General features: G+C 36.8%; 7 protein-coding genes across 7 annotated transcripts; 2 read left to right on the forward strand and 5 right to left on the reverse strand.

The window, feature by feature from the left end:
- Positions 1-2,350: 2,350 nt before the first annotated feature.
- Positions 2,351-4,469, reverse strand: RHIMIDRAFT_225386 (ATP synthase F1, beta subunit). Its single transcript, XM_023607527.1, has 4 exons — positions 4,249-4,469; positions 4,155-4,197; positions 3,923-4,089; positions 2,351-3,869 (listed from the first exon to the last, which is right to left on the reverse strand). Exons 1-4 carry the CDS (start codon positions 4,355-4,357, stop codon positions 2,632-2,634), a joined length of 1,557 nt encoding a protein of 518 aa, XP_023468063.1. The 5' UTR covers positions 4,358-4,469; the 3' UTR covers positions 2,351-2,631.
- An 811-nt stretch (positions 4,470-5,280) lies between these two features.
- On the reverse strand, positions 5,281-6,935 carry RHIMIDRAFT_278882 (uncharacterized protein). The gene has a single exon (XM_023612795.1). The coding sequence runs from the start codon at positions 6,869-6,871 to the stop codon at positions 5,336-5,338; it is 1,536 nt and encodes a 511-aa protein (XP_023468064.1). The 5' UTR covers positions 6,872-6,935; the 3' UTR covers positions 5,281-5,335.
- A 1,308-nt stretch (positions 6,936-8,243) lies between these two features.
- Positions 8,244-8,693, reverse strand: RHIMIDRAFT_236338 (uncharacterized protein; the record flags this gene model as incomplete). The annotated part of the gene is made up of 1 exon (XM_023608530.1): positions 8,244-8,693. One exon carries the CDS (start codon positions 8,691-8,693, stop codon positions 8,244-8,246), a length of 450 nt encoding a protein of 149 aa, XP_023468065.1.
- Positions 8,694-8,934: 241 nt separating this feature from the next.
- RHIMIDRAFT_278891 (uncharacterized protein) lies at positions 8,935-9,452 on the reverse strand. The gene has a single exon (XM_023612796.1). The coding sequence runs from the start codon at positions 9,213-9,215 to the stop codon at positions 9,048-9,050; it is 168 nt and encodes a 55-aa protein (XP_023468066.1). The 5' UTR covers positions 9,216-9,452; the 3' UTR covers positions 8,935-9,047.
- Positions 9,453-14,627: 5,175 nt separating this feature from the next.
- RHIMIDRAFT_278892 (uncharacterized protein) lies at positions 14,628-15,205 on the forward strand. The gene has a single exon (XM_023612797.1). It carries the CDS (start codon positions 14,865-14,867, stop codon positions 15,030-15,032), a length of 168 nt encoding a protein of 55 aa, XP_023468067.1. The 5' UTR covers positions 14,628-14,864; the 3' UTR covers positions 15,033-15,205.
- A 3,401-nt stretch (positions 15,206-18,606) lies between these two features.
- On the reverse strand, positions 18,607-19,341 carry RHIMIDRAFT_117494 (Prefoldin beta-like protein). The gene is made up of 4 exons (XM_023605346.1): positions 19,125-19,341; positions 18,986-19,062; positions 18,810-18,933; positions 18,607-18,759 (listed from the first exon to the last, which is right to left on the reverse strand). Exons 1-4 carry the CDS (start codon positions 19,164-19,166, stop codon positions 18,655-18,657), a joined length of 348 nt encoding a protein of 115 aa, XP_023468068.1. The 5' UTR covers positions 19,167-19,341; the 3' UTR covers positions 18,607-18,654.
- On the forward strand, positions 19,342-20,727 carry RHIMIDRAFT_117511 (Cu,Zn superoxide dismutase-like protein). Its single transcript, XM_023605347.1, has 6 exons — positions 19,342-19,370; positions 19,428-19,673; positions 19,733-19,762; positions 19,813-19,855; positions 19,916-19,972; positions 20,025-20,727. The coding sequence occupies exons 2-6, from the start codon at positions 19,548-19,550 to the stop codon at positions 20,648-20,650; spliced, it is 882 nt and encodes a 293-aa protein (XP_023468069.1). The 5' UTR covers positions 19,342-19,370; positions 19,428-19,547; the 3' UTR covers positions 20,651-20,727.
- Positions 20,728-20,731: the final 4 nt, after the last annotated feature.

A 20,731-nucleotide genomic window follows, 5' to 3' on the forward strand; every position in this document is an offset into this window, starting at 1 on the left:
TTTTTTTTCCATCCTTGTACGATTTGACAAAAGATACATGATTATAAATAGCGTTTCAAATAAAGAAAGAAATAAAAATACACGTTTATTTATTTTATGGCTGCATATACAACAAGGATGAAGTTGGATCTGTATACATTGGTTGTGATCTCTGTGGTAACCTGTTCATAGACGGATGAGAAATGAACCCATTAGGAGGTATAAAATCTTCCTGGAACGAATCAAAATCACCTGGTGGCTCATTATCCATATCTCCCATTTGATAGGCATTATACGGATCTTGACCGTCACCTCTCCTTCTCATTCTGTAAGGTGAAGGTAATCCACTAGGATTCCACAGCGACTTTTTCGTAGGACCTCTTATCCTTGATGACGATCTACTTAGAGATGGGTGTCCGAAATAGTCTGGTCGATACCCATAATAAGCTGGCTCGACTTGCTGTTCCATTGGATTAACACCAGGAGCAAAGGGTGGTAATGGAGGTAAAGGCATAAATCCAGCATGATGGTAGAACATGGGCGGAGGTAAGGGTCTAAGGCCATCCATTGGACATCTCTTATCGTCTACTGACCGATATCTTAGAGAATTCCTTTTTAAAGGACGGCCTTCGTTGGGATAACGTTGCTCTTCAATCGACAATAACCGTTCATTTCTGTTTATGATTTCATCATCAGAGTCTATATTTGCACCTGTGAAATAATCTTCACCTTGTGCCTGAGTGTCTCCTATTTGCTGATATTGCGAAAGACGAGGTACACTTCCTTCTGATTGCAGGCTTTTGGCACTACGCAGCGATGATTTACGCGAGCGAGGCAGAGAGGCAGCACTAGGAATAAACTCATGCTCAGTAGCGGCGTTAGTTTTCCATTGTGTTTCAAGTGATTTAGAACGTTGCCGTCGTTTAGGTTTCTTTGGTTGATCTTGCTGTAAACCAATTTTAGACGGACCATACATATCAGGATAGTTATAGTCGTACTCAAGAGGTACTTGCTGGGTTCCTCTACGGATGTATCTGTCAGGTGGAAGTTCATAATAGTTGAACTGAGACAAAGTGTAGGCATCAGCAAAGTAGCCGTCTTCATAGTTGCCTTTCGAGTCAGAATAATTAGATTTTCTGCCACGTTGATATTGTCTATCTGGTTTTTCTTCTTTTGTCTGCGGATCAGTATAGCCTGGTTTTCTAGACTTTGCTGTTGGTGTAGAGTTTGACGCAACAGGCTTTATACTGGTTGTGGCATTAGATGCAGGCTCCAGTTCTATATTACTTTGTGAATCCACAAGTGTTTGAATATTTGTTTCAGTACTTCTATTACGCTGCTGTTGGCTTTCATCTTGATACATCCCGGCATTAAACAAGTTCTTTGCTAAGGCATCTTCAAGCAGTTGTTTGGTTGAACTGATTTGCTCAATGATTTCCTTTTCCCTCATCTTTTGTTCCATCACTCGTGACATCAGCTCCTTTCTGTCTAATATTCGTTGTTGTTCCATCATATCTAGCGTACGCCTCAACTCCAATAGGTCCTCTTTTAAAGCCATCTTTCGTATTTGAGCTTGCATTTCGTCTATCATATCATTTTGGGCATTTGCTGATTTTCTCACTGGCATATTATTGATGTTTTTCTGTGATGAGGTCGAGAGTGCCTCAAAAGGAGGTGAATCTTGTTTATTTACTGTATCAGAAAGAGAAGATGCTTGGCGATGTTCTTTTGTATTCTCTATTGGTTGACCCTGTATTGGCTTTACTATGTTTTCTTGCTTTATCATCCTTGTGTTAGGATTATGGCTTGCTTCAGTAGTTATAGGAAGAGAAAGAAAAGAAGACTCGGAAGCGGATAGGAATGATGTATTTGAATCGTCGCTTTTTCTCGTAACATCATTGGATGGTTCCAAATGTATTTGTTTCGTATCAGTTGACACTAACCTGTGAGAGGGTTGCTCATGATCCTCATCTTTGATTACAGGCACAAAGGCAACGTTCAATAGATCTTGGTCATCATCATCATTATCCATGGTATCAACCTGCGTTTTTTCATGCTCTGTATTCTTCAAGATGACCAACGTAGGTGGCAGACGGTGCTTTGGTTTCGGCATAACCAAGATAGGAGGTGAGCTGATGGATCGGATCGGTGTAATGTGTGTGATACTATTTTTATTGGACTTTTGACTAGATAAAGAAGGTGTTTTGGGTTTTTTATTAGTTGCATGACTGAGGATGTCTTGTATTTGAGAATCAGACATGTCTGCATATTGAACACCGTTTATCATCGGAACAGGTATTTTAACTTGGTTTGGTTTAAACGATGACTTTTTCCTTTTTGTCCCAAAGAGTTTCAACATGTTTACTACTTTAAAAAAAAAAAAAAAGGAAAAGAAACCACAATTCAACAATAATAAACAACTTAAAAAAAGCCACGAACTGGTTTTGTTATATGTACGACATTAACGTCATCCATGTAGCCGTAGTAAAGTCATCACTTTTTCTATGTTAGAATTGTCGAGCAGTAAGTTTTAAGGGGGCGAAAGAATTCCTTCCTGTTTTATTTTCAAGTTTTTTATCATGCTTTTATATGCGTATCATCTTCCTTCATATTAAAATTGTCTGTAAATGGGGCACTTTTGCTTGTATGAATTTACTGGTTAGCCAATTCCTTGGCGAGTTCTTCAGCACGCTTTTGAACATCATTGATATCACCTTGCATATAGAAAGCGTTTTCAGGCAAGTTATCGTGCTTACCAGCCAAGATTTCCTTGAAGGAACGAATGGTATCTTGGAGCTTGACAAGACGACCTTCGTAACCAGTGAAGACTTGGGCAACAGCGAAAGGTTGAGACAAGAAACGTTGAATCTTACGAGCACGCTCGACAACGAGCTTATCTTCTTCAGACAATTCATCCATACCCAAAATGGCAATGATATCTTGAAGAGACTTGTAGTTTTGAAGGATTTGTTGAACTTCAGTGGCAACCTTGTAGTGTTCTTCACCGACAATACGAGGATCCAAGATACGAGACTTGGAATCAAGAGGATCGACGGCAGGGTAGATACCCAATTCGGCAATGGAACGAGACAAGACAGTGGTGGCGTCCAAGTGAGCGAAAGTGGTAGCAGGAGCAGGATCGGTCAAGTCATCAGCAGGGACGTAGACGGCTTGGACGGAGGTAATGGAACCGTTCTTGGTAGTTGTAATACGTTCTTGCATACCACCCATATCAGTAGAAAGAGTGGGTTGGTAACCGACAGCAGAGGGGATACGACCCAAAAGGGCAGATACTTCAGAACCAGCTTGAGTGAAACGGAAAATGTTATCAATGAAGAGCAACACATCTTGACCTTCTTCGTCACGGAAGTATTCAGCAATGGTCAAACCAGTCAAGGCAACACGGGCACGAGCTCCAGGGGGTTCGTTCATTTGACCAAAGACAAGAGCACACTTGGAGTCACCATCGAGCTTGATGACACCAGTTTGGATCATTTCGTGGTAAAGATCGTTACCTTCACGAGTACGTTCACCGACACCACAGAAGATGGAGTAACCACCGTGAGCCTTGGCGATGTTGTTGATCAACTCTTGAATCAACACAGTCTTACCGACACCAGCACCACCGAAAAGACCAATCTTACCACCACGAGCATAAGGAGCCAACAAGTCGACGACTTTGATACCAGTTTCAAGAATTTCGGGAGTGGGGGATTGGTCAACGAATTCGGGAGCATCAGCGTGAATGGGACGTTGAGCCTTGGAGTTGATGGGACCACGCTCATCAATGGGTTCACCAATAACGTTGATGATACGACCGAGGACTTCCTTACCAACAGGAATGGTAATGGGAGCACCAGTGTCGATAACCTTTTGACCACGGACAAGACCTTTTTAATAATTCAATGAGAAACACGTCAAATAAGTTACTTTCTATATTTACCTTCGGTACCATCCATAGCAATAGTACGGACAGTGTTTTCACCCAAGTGTTGAGCAACTTCAAGAACAAGACGTCCACCAGCGTGATCTTGAACTTCAAGGGCATTCAAAATGGCGGGCAAGTTTTCTTGTTCGAATTGGACATCGACAACGGCACCAATAACAGAACTATTATATTTATACTGTGTCAGCGTTGTGTGCATATATGATATAGTTGTTTATTGCTGCATTACCGAATTTTACCAGCAGAGGTAGCTTCAGTAGCGTAGTTACGAGCTAAAGATAGATGTCAGTATTTATATAATTTTGATAATTGAAAAAAGTTACCCTTGAAGGAAGTAGCCTTCATGGCAGTTTGAGTAATAGTAGCAGCATTAACCTTCTGGGTACGAAGGGCGTTGCGAGAACCCGAAGCAAGAGCACGAATGAAAGTCATGTTTCCTACGAAAGAGAAGGGAAGGGACAAAATTTTTTGAGACTCAAAATAAATTTGGCTTCCAGGGTAAACTGTGATGCAATTTCTAAATTTAAGAACCGCTATACCCAGCTCTGTAAGATGACTTGGATAATTATTGATGCAGATGTTATCCTTAATTAACTCTGTCAGCTTAGTTCGGATTTCTTATGTGTGTCAGTCCTATTTTATAAACCATTTGAGCATCACCACTGAAGCATTCTACAATCAATAGATCCTTTTTTCTTTTCTCTTTATTTCATATTTGATGCAAATGAAGCAACATCTTTTCTTGTAAATAGACTTTATCAGATCCTATGCCTACCATATTTATGTGAGCTTCAAATAGACTTTTTTGTAACGTCGCATAGTTCAAAAATTTATAATACAAAATATACAAAATACAACATCCTGGAACGATATTTCTTTCTGGAAATAGCGCGTATATTTGTAAAGCAACTACAAGCAGAATTCGCTGCATCCAAGGCTAAAATTATCCGACTCAAACAATAAAACGCTTCCCTCCTTGAGCAGTTTGCTCACGCGCCCAACATCACTGCTCCTAAGAAACCCATTTCGACGATACGATGACTAGGGCAAAGCAGGCAGGACGCGCGCCATACGTGGTCTTTTTATCTTTCATATGCTTCGTGTCCTCGATCATCCTAATGGCACTGTAAAGCAGGCTGTAGCCAATTCTCTCGCTAACAAAGGATGTCTTGATCTTAACGAATATCCTGAGTTCTACTTACTATCTTTTCAATAGCCTCCCTTTCTGAGATTCACCTCTATGCCCCTCTCTCCAATTCATAGCACTTTTGCTCTCAAGTTCAGAGGGGTTTTTAGAACTTCCTTTCATTCTTTGAACTGGCAAGGGTAGAACAATACATTTATAAATAAAATATCTGTAATTGTATATATTTGCAGACACTTTTTTATTTACAGCAAAAAGACATTATTCTATACACTATCGTTCATGGACCTTGCCCATCGTAAAACTTCCATGGTGGCTTTACTTGGCTCAATATTATCTTGCTTCATTAGGTTGTAAGTATTCTTTACCATTTCCCAGCTGCCTGCTTTAGCCCATGCCCGCATAGTAATGGTATATAACACAACATTAAGCTGTACCCCACCTTTTCTTAATTCTTCAAGTATGGCTTGACATGATACTGGATCTGGAACAAAGGCGTGAGCCAGCATAAGAGTGGAGTAGGTAACAAGGGTTGGCTGGATATTTCGTGCTCTCATATCAGAATAGACTTTGGCAACCATGGACAAATCATCGTGTCGTAAGAAAGCACGCATGAAGGATGTATATGTATAAACATTAGCGCCAAGGAAGTATGGTGACTCTGTTGGCGTAGATTTTGAGAGTGACTGTGTGTATTCTTCATAATATTTTTTAATTGTCTCGACATCTGTTTTGGAAATAATTGCATTCAACAAGACGTTGCGAGTGTGATTCGTGGGCTTCAGTCTATAGGCCGTATTTTGTTTGAAAAACTTGTTGAATAACTCGATAGCGTGTTCATTGTCATTATGCTTTACGTGCATTCCCATGAGCGTTGTTGCCACAACTTCATTGATACCAACATTTTGAGCATTCATCAATTCAAACACTTTCCAAGCTTCGTCTATACGACTTTCAAGTCCCAATCCGTGTATGATGATGGCAAATGTATATACATCTGATTTTAGTCCTGCTTCTAATAGCTTTCCCCAAAACATCAAGGCTGATTTCATATTAAGCTGTCGAGCTGAATTATACATGAGCACATTGTACGTCACTAACGATGGTTTAATTCCCCTTTTCATCATATTCCGGAATATATCTTCTGCTTTATCAATATCCGCGCCTCGCATATAACCATCGATTAAACTGGTATAAATATAAACGTCTGGCTTATATTTTCTTTGCAACATACGATTCAGCCACTTGAGGGCTCTGGTCATATCTAACTGCTTGCAGTATCCGTTTATAATTAGGGTATATGTACGTGTATTTGGCATCACACGGCGGTTTTCCATCTCACGCAGGTACTTTATCGCTTTGTTGATTCTATTTTCCATAATGGCGAAGACGATTAGCCGGTTGTACTCGTGTACTGTATTTGGTTTTTTCTTTTTCTGCTTCATGGTACATCCGTTCACTATAAACTCTTTCCCGTCGCTTGTCTTTCTCTTTACAGGGATAAATCTCGGTGAATATTGACTTTTATGGTGCTTCCCCTGAGCATCATCAGCTGTCAGATCATTCGCATCATCTTTTTTTGTATCTAGCCTGCTTTCTAAGAACGATTGCACCTGCGTTGTAAGCAGTCTGCTCTTGTATTTATAAGTGGATCCTTTGACATGATTCCATGCTGTCAATGGATGTCGATGTGGAAGATACTTCGAAGGACGAGCAGCGTCGGTTGACATGGGTCGGGATAAAATGGCTCTAATGACATCAACAATAACAGACCTTGAAGAAGAAAGGTGTCTGATTAGCATATTATTTTTTTTCCAATCCAAGGAGACACAGCTTCCTTTTTTCTAATAGTTTGTAAACCCTGTTGATGGTCGAAAAAAAAAAAAAAAAAAGTTCTGGCGTGTTATAAGCACTCACTTAAATCACCCCAGAATTTTTTGATTGGACAAGATAATGATGACGTTAGTATTTTCTGTTCGAATCAGAATAGAATAAAATACTTACTAGTGCAAAAGGGCCAAGTGGCTGTTTAATAATGTTGGTTAAAGTACTCTATTAAATGCAGCATTCCTTGATCTAATATTACAGTTATTATTAACATATTCTGCAAGAATCGATTGAATGTTCAATGCTGTATTGACATCTCGGCTCTATGCCTATCACTGGATGAGGTTGACAGTATTAAAATAGAATAATCAGTACCTAACTAGCTGTAACTAAACAAAAGCAACTAAGTTTTCACCATAAGCATTACTAGCTGAACACTGTCTGCAAAGTTTTAACAGGTATACAATGGGGGCATAGCCTATTTTGTAAATGATTAAGTTAGAACAAATTTTAAGCGTTCGAAGTTTGGCAGATATACCTGTTTGCGTTTTATCAGGACAGAGACTGTATCGATTAATGGTGCTATTGCCATCATTTACACACCATTTAACACGATTTTCACTGTACTCTGTCTAATCATCTTTTTTCTAAGAAGAATTAAATCGAGGTCAATATCTTGTACAGCTATGTACCTAAAAAACAAAAAACCATTGAAGACATTGTCCTAAATCTTTCAGATAAATATATTTCGAGAAGATGCAAACTATCTTTATTATTAAAAAATAACTATAAAGAATATCATGTAAGAATAAAATCTAAAGTCATAATCACCTTACTGTTATGGATAGTTTTAATAGCTATATTTTTATACATAACAAATACTTCGACAAGTATCAGAAGAGTTCTCAATTTTGAGAGCAGATGCAATGAACGTTGGTCTCTTTATAGTGAGAAAATGAATTGAAAATGGGATTTCTAGCAGTGGCTTTCCGTTGATTACGACACCCAAGTTTTGGGCTCATTTGTATCGAAAAGTAGCAGACGACAAATACAAGCGTAATGAAAGAATTGTAAGTCAGAGCTATATCAAATTCTTAATCACTAATGAAATGTATGCAGAGATTCTCCAAGAATATCAATGATCGTTTTGAAGCATTTGATTCCACAAGAATATCTCCTGAAACAAAAGGTAGGCACTATAATATGTACTATTTTAACACCAAACGGTTTTCAATAGAATATTTATATAGCATGCCTGTCTTGGACCGTTTGCACGTAGCAATATCGAATAGCTATACTTCTTCCATTATACAGTAATTTAAAATAACCTAGTCAATTTATGTAATCTTATTTTATTTTGATAACAACGCAATTCTTTTGGAAATCTACACCTACCTCTATCCATTTGTTTACGATTTCATGACAAAGAAGGATGGTTCTTTCAACATCTCTATCCAAATTGTACTTCGATGCTTGTTTCAAAGAGAAAAAGTGATGTTCCGTCAAATGTTTCCATAAAGCAGTGAGTAAGATGACCAAGCCTTCAAAATGAAAAAACAGTTCTTCTCTAGCCAAACCAAGTGTGGAGGATGGGTGCTTATCAAAATAATCCATCAAAAACTGACTGTGTTCGGTAAAGAGCTTCTGAGGCGTGCCTTTGTTAATTTTATTTGACGCACTTCTGGGTAAAACCGTACTATTACTCAAGCTGAACTCTTTGAATGACCTGCATGCGTTGCTACGAGAAATCATATGCTGCTTAACAACCGTTGGCATAGCCATACCTCCTTCCTGCATTAGTACGATAAAAATCCAAATTTGTTCTTAAGTGTATTTCTTGTATTGATTTTTATGATTATTGATAAAAACCTTCTGTAGCTCAGAAGAAATTCCCTCAATGGTGTCTTCCATCTTATAGTCAGGCACAGAAACTGTGTCAATATCTCTAACTTGGTGATATTTCCATATTGGAAAGCGGAATCCTCAGCCACTATTGCGTATTCTGTGCCACTTTCTTCATTAACATATGTTTGAATGGTAGGATTAATGTTGTCAAGCTCTTTGAATTCATCTAAAGAAGAGAAGTCATATGTCTGTCTTTTGAATTGAGCTATTTGTGTGTGTTGCAATGTAACAAGGTGACTGAATTGGTTAGCTTTGAGACGAAGCATATTTACTACTATACTTGACTATAGTTAACACTTGTAGTAGAAGTAGCAGATTGCTCATTTGAATACATTTGCTTTTTAGAAACAGTACTACGCTTATTTGTTTTTCAATATCAATAGAATATGCTTTTTTGACTTGTAAATAAGGCATCTTCAAGTGGCATGTGTTTGTTGATGGGAGCATGTATATTCTCATTAGTCGTGTTGTTACTGGTGGTAAGCCTGCTTTTGTTATACTTTACAATAACTGCAAGGAATTTGCTTTGGAATTTTGAAATGTACAACCAGCTAATAAGCAATGTAATCAAAGTAGGATCAAGCTTGGCAATTTATTTATTTTTTCATTTAAATGATATAAAAAAGACTAGAATCTTCGTTCACCAAAGCTATTCAAAATAGCTTGGATCCATCCCCCACAGGACGTAGACCTGTTCTAGCATCGCGGAGGAAAAAAAGAAAAATAGACCCTTGAGCCCAAAATTGTTGATAGCACCGGGACCAACGTAAACAACGCCAAGTATAGAACGCGAATGCTGTACTACCTATGGTGAGGCCGTACTCTATACCTATAGCGGTCGCTGAGATCGTACTACCAGAACGCAAATGGAGGGTCTATCACATAATGAATGGCAGAGGTGCAACCAGGCCTCTTGAAGATACTCCATTCGACGCTAGGGATATTGTTCACGATAAGCCCGCTGAAAACACCCCATAAAAACCCTACTTTTTGTACGTGGATACTACTGATAAGATTCACCACGTTAACGAAAAGCTCGCCGAGACAGTGTTTAACACACGTAACGAAGGGACGATCATTATCAAAATGATCATGCGAGAACAGAGTACCAGCCACCCAAAATGTGAGAGGTGAAGAAAAAAAAAAAAGAAAAAATCTCCTCCTTTTATACTTACAGAATTTGAAACCAGCCACAAATTTTTTTGCAAACTAATCATTTCCTTTTTGAAGTTTGTAAACCAATCGTAAATTGACAGCTGTTAATCATATAATTCTGGCATCTTTAGGTTACATAATGCTTGTTTTTGTTTTTTATTGAAATGTTATACCATTTCCAGAAAGAGATGTTGCGCTGACTTGTCGCTTTTTCGTATAAATTATTCTATAAAATTGTAAAAATGCGACTTTACTTTTTAAAAAAACTGTACAGTATTTCTAGAAAGCATTGTCGCAAAAATTGAATTTTTATTACAAAATATACAAACGGCATCTTGGTGCGGCATTAATTTTTAAAATTACTGTACACTATTTTTTTTGTACTCGCTGAAGTATTTGTTACGCAACTCATACAAAAACGTATGTTTTACAGAGTTGAGCCAATCAAATCCTTTCATTATCCTCAAGCGCTGAGCAACTTCATAGTCAAGAGTAGACGTCCTCATATACCTTGAAGAGTGAAATAACCTAGTTTACTGTCGTTACCAAGAGTATTAACAGGTGAGTACTTGCAGTTAGCAGAAATAATCTCAAAACACCGAAGCTCTGAAATCTGTCCCACATGCCACTTATGGAAATCTTGACTTCTCAAAGAAATTATGAATCGTAGAGTTGCAGCGATCATTTAGCAGACTCTTACACCAGAAGCTGTTGTTTTCTCTTTTCTCCCACCAGTTGTTCAAGCCATGACATGAAAACCTATCATGTCATTTAAGAACAGATTGGTAAAATTGTGGCGCAATTGCATCAATGTTTACAACAGGAACCCTACTTCAGATCTTATTGAAATGTTGTTTCTGAATGTCGAACATGGCCAAGCTGTCATTGCTTAATGATATTTAATAAAAATCAGTTATCATGGCTTAGCTTCTGGCCGTGACGATGCTCCCCCTTACCAGAATTCAGCTTTTTTTTTTCTCTCTCTCTCTCTGAAGTCTTTTATATGGTCCATACTGTCTTACTTTAAATCAAAACATCAAAGACAGCACTGGTTACTAAAGAATGTTATAGGTGTAGTGAGCGTAACCATACAATATGGCTTTGTAAGAAAATATTTAGAAAAGTTTTATAATCAACTATTGTATCCAATTCTAATGAATTTATGCAAGCAGAGAAGGTCACTGAAGATGTCGCTGTTGATCCTGCTGAACTTACTGAAAGTATAAAGGAGGATATTAGTCCCAAATCGTTTGGAAGATTTGCGGAAGAATATTTTATTCACATAATCAAAAGAAACCATGTTTTGTCTTCTGTTTGTAAATTCATCTCCTCTTTCATTGAAGAAGGCTCATTTTCTGAAACCTTTCCCATAATTACTTTGTTTGGTGGAAGCAGCATTTTTCAAGATGCAATGGCCATGGCTTCATGTGTAAATTTTTCGGCTGTTTCTTTGCTCATCTCCTTGTTGGCGTAAAATCCACAAACCACAATTTGGTTGGAGATGACCCATGTTCCTGAGAAGCTCTAGTATTTGGTCCTTGTGTACTTGTTACAAATCTTGATAAATGAATGCTGTTGGCTTTGCACTGTTTCAGATATGTTCAGCGTTCTCGTGCTTGAGACTGTTCTGTTGGGCGAATTCGTCAAACATTCACTTGTAAGCTGCTGGACAAAGGTTCATCCATCTCTCTTTGTATGTCATAGTAGAGATAGAGGTTATCTGCTTATTCGGTTCCTTTCACTCTAACTTATGTTTATCCCTAGTTTTTCTCTTGAGGCGATAATGTAAATAATGAACAGAGCTACAAAATACTAAAAAAGCAAACGAAAGTTGTTTCCTGATTTATCTTAATATAAACACTATTATTTCCAATGCTTTCTTTACCTCTTTGTATTTTTCCTCTATTAAAATAAAACCAAATTTTTAGACCAGTGTTGAAATCTCTCTTGAGGACACCATGCATTGCATGAACGCCAGTTGGCGGCACAAACACTATCAATGGTTATTGTCGTTAATAATTTTTGATAATACTCATATATGGCTTACGCATGCTACTGCTTGGCCTAGGCATAGTATATCACGTCTTGAACTTTAATTCCGGCTTTGATGTTGTTTCCTTTAGTAATTTTGCACTAAAACGTACAAGTTTCGCAGAGTTTTTTTTTTTTTTGGCGTATGTATAATCAGATATTAATCCAAAGGTATCATTGTTAAATACATCTTTATATATGCCAAGTATTTTGCTAGATGAGGTAATTAATAACTCGCATTTAGATACCTTTTTTATAACATACTTGTACTGTGATTCAAGTTCTTCTAGTACAGTATTGGCATCCTTGTATTCTTTATAGAGCTCGATGCTTTTAGCAGCTTTGGTTGCTAATAGATTACTGTATATGACACAACATGAAAGGCAAGATATTGACTCATCAATGGTTCTAGGAATAAGTGATTGGCTTGTACTTTCCTCAAGGCCTCGAAGGAACCTCAAAAGGACTCGAAATATGTACAAGTTCACGCTTTATGTAAGATGCAAAGAAATATCTTTAATGAGACAGGTTTCCACACTCAAATGATAAGAGGTCGAACTTAGTCAAAGGTTGAATATCCAGCTAATGTTAAAATACACAATAGAAAAGAGTAAATATAAACATTGTTGGCTGCATTTACTCTTTGTCACAATTAATTTTTCGAAAGTCGAGCCATTGAAGAGAGGCGGTACTGAAAACTAAAGAGCTACCTACAGCCAGCCTCTAAGAAAAGAAAAGCTAACGTAGATGAAGAGGATAAGAAGAAACGCCTAACAAAAGGCACCACAGTCTATCACATTGTCAAGTTTTTTGAAACTTTCATGAATGTTTTGGATAGACATGAAAAGCAAGGATTTTATATTGTCATGGATAACCGCAGAATTCGTCACTCTTCTTTTGCTTTGGATGCTATTAACAAAAGAGGATACAAGCCTTTATTTTTACATCCATAATCTCCTTTCTTGAACTCAGTTAAAAAATGCTGGCCCAAAATCAAGAGCCATATTAAAAGAAATCCGTTAGATAAAGAACTCCAAGCCCACATCTCGAATTTCTGAGGCATGTAAAACAGTTGCTGTTGAAAACTGTCAAGGGTGGATCAAACATTCTCAAAGCTATTGGGATGGGTGTCGTAATAATGAGTATCACCTTCAAGCATCGCGTCTGAAAATATTGGTCTAAAAAAAAGATGAGAAAAAAGGTTAAAAACGTAGCATAAGAAGATTTTGGGGCTTCGTTGACAGCATCATACGACATCTTTAATAAACAGTTCCCACTCCTCCTTTCTCGAGTTTTTTCATCTAGAAATGATACATTTATCATTAAATTTACAAAGGTATATAAATACTAGTAAAAATAAAAGCTATATATAAAAAGTACAACAAAGTCATCTCTCCTCATCTCAAATTACAGACCTGTCTAAATTTTTTTCATTGAACTTTATTTGGTTCTAAAAACAACATGTTTTCGGATTGAAACTTTGTGTGTAAATAACTCTACGGATTCTTTATGAAAAAGCGTCAGAAAAGCTTTAAACGATACTTCAGATTGTTATAGAATGAAGATTACAATTTCCATAATTGGTTAAGACAGAGTCTGTGCGTAGTCAATAAGGAATATAAAGTGATTTATGAGCACTATTCCGATGTGTAGTCTTTACAATAAGAATAACCAATTAGAGTAATTTAGTAATCACCCAGATCATTGTCGTAAGCCAGGAACCACAGCTTTAACCATTATCGTAGCAGAACGAATCAAATCGTACCTTGGTTTAACCCACATCAAAAAATATAAATGGAGCCCTCTTCTTCGTTGTATTTTCCATTATCTCAATTCTCAGAAATAAACGAATTCTCACAAATACTTGTTTGCCCCTGTCCTTTGTCTTTTACATCCTAAATCTACCTCAAGTTATCTTACAGATAGATATCTACAAGCTTATATAAAGAAACTTGGAGTTTGTTAAGTTGCATTCATTTTCGGGATGTTTTCAGGCACCGGGATATACTCGGGATATCCCAGTTATAAAAACTTTTAGGATCCGGCGCATTCTCAAAACATTCAGCAACGCCCAAATTTTGGGGGGCATATTTTGAATTCTGTGGATAAAAAGTGTAATTACTCAAAGTTTTCTTTTTTCTTCACCTCTCACATTTTGGATAGCTGGTACTCTATTCTCGCATGACATACGTGTGTGTCTCAACCTCAACCTCAAGCGCAGGTCATTATGACTTCTTGACGATCTTTTCATTAACGTGTGAAATACTCGATCGCGTAGAGTAGCACGGACAAAAAGTAGGGTTTTTATGGGGTGTTTTCAGCGGGCTTATCGTGAACAATACTCCTAGCGCCGAATAGAGTGCCTTCAAGGGAAGACTCCGCAACCAAGTCGACTCTGCCATTCATTATGTGGTAGACCCTCCATTTGCGTTCTGGTAGTACGACCTCAGCGACCGCTATAGGTATAGAGTACGGCCTCACCATAGGTAGTACAGCATTCGCGTTCTATACTTGGCGTTGTTTACGTTGGTCCCGGTGCTATCAACAATTTTGGGCTCAAGGGTCTATTTTTCTTTTTTTCCTCCGCGATGCTAGAACAGGTCTACGTCCTGTGGGGGATGGATCCAAGCTATTTTGAATAGCTTTGGTGAACGAAGATTCTAGTCTTTTTTATATCATTTAAATGAAAAAATAAATAAATTGCCAAGCTTGATCCTACTTTGATTACATTGCTTATTAGCTGGTTGTACATTTCAAAATTCCAAAGCAAATTCCTTGCAGTTATTGTAAAGTATAACAAAAGCAGGCTTACCACCAGTAACAACACGACTAATGAGAATATACATGCTCCCATCAACAAACACATGCCACTTGAAGATGCCTTATTTACAAGTCAAAAAAGCATATTCTATTGATATTGAAAAACAAATAAGCGTAGTACTGTTTCTAAAAAGCAAATGTATTCAAATGAGCAATCTGCTACTTCTACTACAAGTGTTAACTATAGTCAAGTATAGTAGTAAATATGCTTCGTCTCAAAGCTAACCAATTCAGTCACCTTGTTACATTGCAACACACACAAATAGCTCAATTCAAAAGACAGACATATGACTTCTCTTCTTTAGATGAATTCAAAGAGCTTGACAACATTAATCCTAGTTGTCGTATTTACCCTATAAATGCTTAAACTCATCGTACAAAGAGACTGACAACAATACATGTTATTAGCATATGTAACGCCATAACTACATCGGTTCCTTAACAGTCCTGTCTTCATATAAAATGACGCTGTTTGTAACAATGAGCTCTCCCTTTCTTTCCCTCTCGTCTCAATCTGAATAAAGAGGCACATATTTTCCTTATCACTTCTTTATTCATTCGAGACATATCACACTAGCGCTTTGTCTAATTGTGATTATGATCCAATGTTTTTGATTTACGTAATAGTTCTGTAGGATAATTTGGCAATCCTTTTTAACATTTCCCTTATCAGCAAGAATTTCGCTAATACTGATAACATAAGTCACATTATCTTTTTGCTAATGGTTCCAAGATTCCAAGGATACAAGTAGCAGGCTTTTTCACTGTTGAATATAATTAGATCCGTCATACAATTAAACACCAATTGGTATTGATTTTCTTCCTAAGCTCTCTACCCACTCATCAAGGTGTTGCCATAAAGCATAGAAGCACTGTATTGCATAATATATCTCTTCAAATACGACAATCAGGCATCCACAGTCACTTCTCAATACAAATATTAATACTGTACCCTCATTTATTGGTTTTCCTTTCTTTTCTAATTGTAAATGTTGTCAATGAACTCTTTACTGTTTGCTGCTTATAAGTAAATGCTACACTAGCTTATGCTTGCTTATAATTCAAACATTTATCTTTCTAAAGACATTAGGAAGTTTCACGTATGCGTTTACTGACGCAAAGCGTAAAGGGCAACCTTGGTAGCCTACCAACTGAAGGGCTCTTTCCTTGGGAATTAAGGAAAGTCTCTATGATAGTGGGTCTCATAAAAAAGCAGAAAGGATCATAAAGGAACGGTAAGTGACAAATTGACCCTTGTAGACTTGTTATTGATTAAATAGAAACATAGCTTTCCCTTTAATCAAATCACGGAACATGTAATCAAAATGTGTAATGAAGGTATTCTGCAAAGGACAAATAAAGAAAAATACAAGTTGATTAAATAAAATGAATCTATGATGCTTTTTAAAACTTATATCAAAACTACCAATATTAGGAATAGTACCTTTCATATGATCTAGTTGATCATTCTTATTTTTAGCGCTAGTCTAAGGAAAAAGGGGCTATACAGTAAGTGTAGGTAGTATGTTCACTTATGTAAAATCTCATGACATGGTCATCTGTATTTCCTGCTTACTCTTTCAATCGTCTCGGAAGATTCATAAACTCTATGTTTTCTTCATCCAAGAACTATATCACTACATCGACGCTTAAAATGAAGGCAATAATGAAAACAATCAAGTAACTGTTGTCATCCTTTCTCCTCAATGAAATTGAATTGAATTAATATTTTGTGTGTTGTGCTACCACATCTTTCTAGTTCATTTTGAGTAACTTATCGATAAATAGATTGTGATTATCATACAGCAAATGAAATATATAAAAACCATCTAAAGGTCATTTTTTGCATGTCTTATTAGCTTATAAACCTGTGTCATGTATTGTAAAAGAATATTATTATATAAAAAGGTAAATAAAGAGAAAGGGTGGATTAGTAATATGCAATAAGAATATAATGAAGAATTGAAATACATGATAAAAAGCAAATTATAATAAAGAAAGGGGGCAAAAAAGGAAATGAATACAATTATGTAATATATGTATATAATTAGCTTGGCTCGGCAATACCCAAGTTCTCTACAATTAAAGGGTTCTTACTATTATTGTTATTGCTGCTATTACTAAACATGATTTGCTTTTCAATTTCTAAACATGCTTATCATAAAGTAAATATACGTACTCCAAGAAAAAAAAACTATATCATTTATTGCTAATAAGGTGTTTTCCATAAGTATGCTTCTTTAAGCCCTGAAGTTGTGGCTTTATTTTGGCAATCAGCAAGTCTTTTTAAGATCCATCAACTACATCAAGCATTTTTTGGACTACATAATTTGCATACTGATCTTTCATCATGGACATGAGTGGGCGTACTAGAGAAATATGAACAGATGAACATATGGAGGTATTTTTCTAAACTTACCCATCCGGACGAGTTGCCAGAACTTCTTCAATCAAAGCCAGTCTATCCTCCGAGCTATAACCTATATTTGTATGTACACTTGTTTTATTTTTGAATTTTTTACCTCTTGCTGACTCATTAATTCAGGAGGCATCCAGGTATTTTGGGCATACATTGTCTTGTTTGATGACGCTCGAGGTTGATAAAAATATCCGCTATGGCCTTGTTGTTGTAAGTCTATGTTTAGACATTAGTTATGAACTTGTAAAATATCGTGTTTTTTTACTCGAAAGTGTACCAATCGGTGTAGGTTATTTATTGATCGTATTCCAACGTGATCCTGCAGCATCATAATAATTGCTCGTTTTCCAGCTATTTATCAAAAATCGTTTCTCTTGTGATATTGGAAGTTAAGTGGGTGGATCAGGATATGCACTATTAGATCATTGTTCTTGCTGTTCTAAGTAGAAAAAATCACTGTCAGGTTCAAATTGGCCTCTCATGAGTGCAGTAAACTACTATAGAGCTCATATACTATGAAGATATATTATACATTGTAGAATAGTATAGCAGCTTTATCCTTTTACTGAATAGGCTAATGTTCATTTTATATACAGAAAGTTCAAAGGGCTTTGGCCCAGAGGACATTAATAATTCTTGTTGATGAGTTCAGGACAAGTGTGACCTGTTCCAAATGTCACCAGTGCCTTGAGAACAAATACAAAAGACAAAAGCTTGTTTGCAATCATAAGTAAGCAGATCATTGTATTTGTAATATTAAATAACTTTAACTTTTTATGTTCAAAAGGAAAAAGAAAGCTCGTCAGCAAGGGGAGACAAATGCTACTCTACTATGTTTGGACGATAACAAGAGGACTGTTTGTCGAGCATTGGAGTGCTCACTAAGAAAACCCAGCAGTAAGTAAAATTACGCATGAAGCCATATACTAGGGCTATTACTGAACTTTATCTGAAGGTTATTCTGTGGTCATTTATCAGCTGAAGCATTGCAAATTGTGCCCAGCTGCAAATGATCGTGATATCGTAAGCGCAATACAAATGATAAGAGTATTAGTTTTAATGAGTAATAATGGGTGTGGCAAAAGGATATAAATGCTGCTTTGAATATTCGCTCCATCCTGGTGTCTTATATAGAGTCAAATTATAGTATTTTATCAAGACATTCCTCTCTAAAAAGAGAATCAATTTCTGGCGGTAATCAAGCCACTTCACAGCCACTTTGATTGGTCCCTTGGATCCTTAGGTCATCACTTCGATGGTGATTTAAGTGCCCTTAGCCTTGATATGATAAGGTATTTTCATCCAAAACGACCATAAATGAGAAAAATACGTAAATTATTATTTGTCACACACATACATACTCAAAAGTGTATAAATTTACGCGTAAGGCTATAATATCGTGATTGGCTTCTATATGAATACACTACTTTATTGCTTTGATACTACTTGGATGTTGTATTTCTTTTGAAACTCAACAAACTCCTCTTCTTTACGCTTATAAGATTGTAGCAATGACTCGATCACTTGTTTGATCTATATAAAACATTAGACACGTACATATACATAATATAATATATACATACACCATTGTAGTTTGTTTCTAATGCAGGTAATACTTCTTTAACTGTTCTTTCGACTAATACACCTCCCACCATTCTAAAGCACTTTCTATCTGGTTCAAGTGGTGAAATACTATCGATGACCAGTCTAACAGAAAGATTAGGAGCAAATAAACGATACATAATGTCTAGTTTATTACTTGTGCTCTTCTACTTCTGATTCCAATTCACCAATCTTTTGAGCCAATTGCTGAAGTTCATTTTTATATTGATTATACTTTAATGTAGTGAGTCAACTATTGTTTACGCTTTTTTTTATACAAAAAAAAGGGACTATACTTTTTGTGTTAATTCTGCATCTGACGGTCTTTTGGCTGACATCTTTTTTATAAACAAGAGAAAAGAGAGAGAGAAAGGGTGAAAAGAGGAAATAAAACTTTTTGAATAAAATTAAATGTCAGTCAAGTCTTTACAACAACAAAAAGCTCATAAGTGCACTCTTGCAGATCAAGTTTGCAGATCAAGCCGTGATGTGGAAGACAGAGAGATAGATAGAGAGCCAGAAAGAGAATTGCTGGCAGTAGGGTATAGGCAACTCTAGTATATCTTTATTATTCTCGGGATAGACTTAAAAATTGATAGAATAGGAATTACATTCATGTATGTGTGTGTATGCTTAAAACAACATGGTCCAAATTCGCTTTGGATAGAGGACAAATATAATTACTGCTAAATGCCTGTTAAAGAGTCTCATTTTTCGGAATGCGGACCCTAAATGTAATTTGTAAGCAGCAAACTTGTCATTTTCAACCTTTTTTTCTCTCTTTACATAGACGCACTTATATACACATTATAAAACATTTTAATATGCCAACCAAGTTATTCAAGGTTAACTATAAAATAATGGAACCATTAGTCTCGATGACTGACTGTTACATTCCTCATAGACGGAATTTGCTGTTGACATGACATGTGAGGTAATGTTATTCAACCTCCAAAAAAGGAGTATAACCTAAACAAACTATAGTCTTGCGTCAATGCTGTTTCTAAAGTATTAGAAGGCATTTCAGGTACAACAAACAAAATATGGATCAAATAAATTGACTCTATCCTGACTGTTTATTTACCAGGTATAAATTCATTTGACGTAAACCTCGCAGAAAAAAAAGTGATTGTGGAAGGAACAGGCAAGTGAATATAAAGCCATAATAAACTACAACTCTAATAACAATCATGTAGTTGCCCCTTCCAAGGTGTCAAAAGCATTAAAAGATACAGGACGAACTGTCATCGTCCGAGGACAAGGCGTGCCCGATGGTCAAGGTCATTCTGGAGCTGCTGTCTGTATTTTTGACTGTTATGGAGCAGATCCTCTGGCCACTTTACCCAAAGGAAAGGCAGGTTTAGCTAGGTTTGTTCAGGTTGATGAGGATACTTGTTTGATTGATATCACGGTTGAAGGTCTGTCGCCGGGTAACCATGGCATTCACATACATGAATCAGGTGATATATCTAGCGGCTGGAAGTCTACAGGAGAGCACTATAATCCCACCAATCGACCCCACGGTGATATGCATAACGGGCATGTTGGTGACCTCGGCAACATTACAGTAGACGAGAACGGTTGGGGAGACTTGGTTATCGAGAGTAATCGTATCAAGGTGTGGGACGTGATAGGCCGAAGTATGGTTATCACCGAGAATGAAGATGACCTTAGCCCTTCCTCTGAGGATGGTCACAGTGGAAATGGTTTACTTTGTGGTATTATTGCTCGTAGTGCTGGTGCATTTGAGAATACCAAGTTAGTCTGTGCCTGTAATGGAAATACTTTATGGGAAGAAGCCCGCTTACAAGAAAAGAAATAACTCTAGAAATAAATAGTTTCAAGTTACCAATGGTTCGACTGCCAATTTGAGTGTAAAAAGTTATTTTTGTGCCTGTGAAAA

Source organism: Rhizopus microsporus (assembly GCF_002708625.1).
Source record: "Rhizopus microsporus ATCC 52813 unplaced genomic scaffold scaffold_5, whole genome shotgun sequence".
Taxonomy (NCBI): domain Eukaryota; kingdom Fungi; phylum Mucoromycota; class Mucoromycetes; order Mucorales; family Rhizopodaceae; genus Rhizopus; species Rhizopus microsporus.

Coding starts and splice junctions, on each gene's coding strand:
- RHIMIDRAFT_225386 (XM_023607527.1), bottom strand. CDS start 4,357: ATGACTTTCATTCGTGCTCTTGCTTCGGGTTCTCGCAACGCCCTTCGT. Junction 4,198..4,248: donor GAAGGCTACTTCCTTCAAGG/GTAACTTTTTTC, acceptor ATCTATCTTTAG/CTCGTAACTACGCTACTGAA. Junction 3,870..3,922: donor TGCTATGGATGGTACCGAAG/GTAAATATAGAA, acceptor ATTATTAAAAAG/GTCTTGTCCGTGGTCAAAAG.
- RHIMIDRAFT_278882 (XM_023612795.1), bottom strand. CDS start 6,871: ATGCTAATCAGACACCTTTCTTCTTCAAGGTCTGTTATTGTTGATGTC.
- RHIMIDRAFT_278891 (XM_023612796.1), bottom strand. CDS start 9,215: ATGCCTTATTTACAAGTCAAAAAAGCATATTCTATTGATATTGAAAAA.
- RHIMIDRAFT_278892 (XM_023612797.1), top strand. CDS start 14,865: ATGCCTTATTTACAAGTCAAAAAAGCATATTCTATTGATATTGAAAAA.
- RHIMIDRAFT_117494 (XM_023605346.1), bottom strand. CDS start 19,166: ATGTCAGCCAAAAGACCGTCAGATGCAGAATTAACACAAAAA. Junction 18,934..18,985: donor TCAGAAGTAGAAGAGCACAA/GTAATAAACTAG, acceptor TCTTTCTGTTAG/ACTGGTCATCGATAGTATTT. Junction 18,760..18,809: donor TAGAAACAAACTACAATGGT/GTATGTATATAT, acceptor TGTTTTATATAG/ATCAAACAAGTGATCGAGTC.
- RHIMIDRAFT_117511 (XM_023605347.1), top strand. CDS start 19,548: ATGCGGACCCTAAATGTAATTTGTAAGCAGCAAACTTGTCATTTTCAA. Junction 19,763..19,812: donor CTGTTGACATGACATGTGAG/GTAATGTTATTC, acceptor AACAAACTATAG/TCTTGCGTCAATGCTGTTTC. Junction 19,973..20,024: donor AGTGATTGTGGAAGGAACAG/GCAAGTGAATAT, acceptor ACAATCATGTAG/TTGCCCCTTCCAAGGTGTCA.